At 54.3% G+C, this 1,336-nt stretch overlaps 1 protein-coding gene across 3 annotated transcripts in view; it reads right to left on the bottom strand.

Annotated features, from left to right (window-relative positions):
• Positions 1 to 1,336, bottom strand: part of Caskin1 (CASK interacting protein 1) — a 20,239-nt gene that overhangs the window by 8,981 nt on the left and 9,922 nt on the right. For all 3 annotated transcript variants that reach the window (XM_026780887.1, XM_005349169.2, XM_005349168.2), the window contains exons 7-10: positions 959 to 1,067; positions 756 to 864; positions 580 to 674; positions 317 to 434 (exon numbers count right to left, since the gene is read on the bottom strand). In XM_026780887.1, coding sequence (XP_026636688.1) covers positions 317 to 434; positions 580 to 674; positions 756 to 864; positions 959 to 1,067 — 431 coding nt within the window. The remainder of the gene's footprint in view (positions 1 to 316; positions 435 to 579; positions 675 to 755; positions 865 to 958; positions 1,068 to 1,336) is intronic.

Genomic DNA, 1,336 nt, shown 5'->3' on the forward strand with positions numbered 1-1,336 from the left:
AAGGAAGGAGGAAGGAAGGAAGGAAGGAAGGAAGGAAGGAAGGAAGAAAGAAAGAAAGAAAGAAAGAAAGAAAGAAAGAAAGAAAGAAGAGAACTAGACTATGGAAGGCGCGGTGAACCAAGTGAAGGAATGCACACGGCACTCTGCTGATAGAGGGCCAGCAGGAGGGGTTATGGGTGCCGGTCCTGGCCATGGCTATAACTCAAACTGGCTCTGCCACCGGCATACTAAAGCATACTTCTTTTCTTTCCTTCCAGTCCCCAGTCTCAGACTGAGTGCTTCTTGATTTCTTCCCTCCAGAGGGAGGAGGACTTACCTGCTCGTTTGACAATAGCCTCGCCCAGCGAGGATGGGAAGTAGCCCACCCTGTCATTGCCTGTCCGGTTATCATGGATGCAGCCTTTCCACCGGCCGTCTGGATGCTGTTCAAGTACCTGACCAAACAGATAGCGGTGTTCAGAGACACCTGAGCAGGTGCGGCCTGCTGGCCGGCACCCTCCCCCAACTGCTACAGGAGGATGTTCAAAGCATGCCAGAGACCCTCCCATCCCTGCCACAGCACCCAGGAACTGTCCTCACCGTGATAATGTCCCCAGCCTTCACATTGAGACTGGTCAGGTCATAATTGTTACAGTAATCCTTGGTCGCCCGCACCTGTAGAGCTGCTGAGGCCTCTGAAGATACAGGAGTAGACCCCCAGTCCTGGGAGCTACCCTCCCCAGCCCATCCCAGCCCTCAGCCCCTCCAGGCCCCACCTCGGAGAAGTTGCTTGATCTCCTTGCTGGCCTGCGATGTAGTAAATTGGTGCACAATGTCCAGAGCTGTCTGGCTGTAGGTGTTCCTCACGTGGGCATTGATCCCACTCTGCGAACACCAAAGGCCAAGGCCTTGTCAGGGGTTCCCGTGCCCCCCACCTGGCCCCAACCTTCCTCTCTATGTCCTGGGTCACTAGACTCACGTCCAACAGCAGCCGAACCACTTCTGTCTTCCCACAGAGTGCAGCCTCATGAAGAGCCGTGCCAGACTTGGTCTGACGGTTAATATCGATGCCGGCCTGAAGAAGGAGTCTGTGCAAAGGCGGAGAGAGCAGACAAGGCCTTTTAGCCAGAGCCCTCTCCTCAGAACCCTCATACCAGACCTTGATTCTAACCAACATTGTTGGGGCTGGAGGACGAGCCACCCTGCCCTCATGTAATGATATGATGTCTGTCTGTCCGTCCTTCCTTCCTTCCTTTCCTTTCTTTTTGGTTTTTCGAGACAGGGTTTCTCTGTGGCTTTGGAGCCTGTCCTGGAACTAGCTCTGTAGACCAGGCTGGTCTCAAACTCACAGAGATCC

The sequence above is a fragment of the Microtus ochrogaster genome, chromosome 7 (genome assembly GCF_000317375.1).
Source record: "Microtus ochrogaster isolate Prairie Vole_2 chromosome 7, MicOch1.0, whole genome shotgun sequence".
Classification (NCBI taxonomy): Eukaryota; Metazoa; Chordata; class Mammalia; order Rodentia; family Cricetidae; genus Microtus; species Microtus ochrogaster.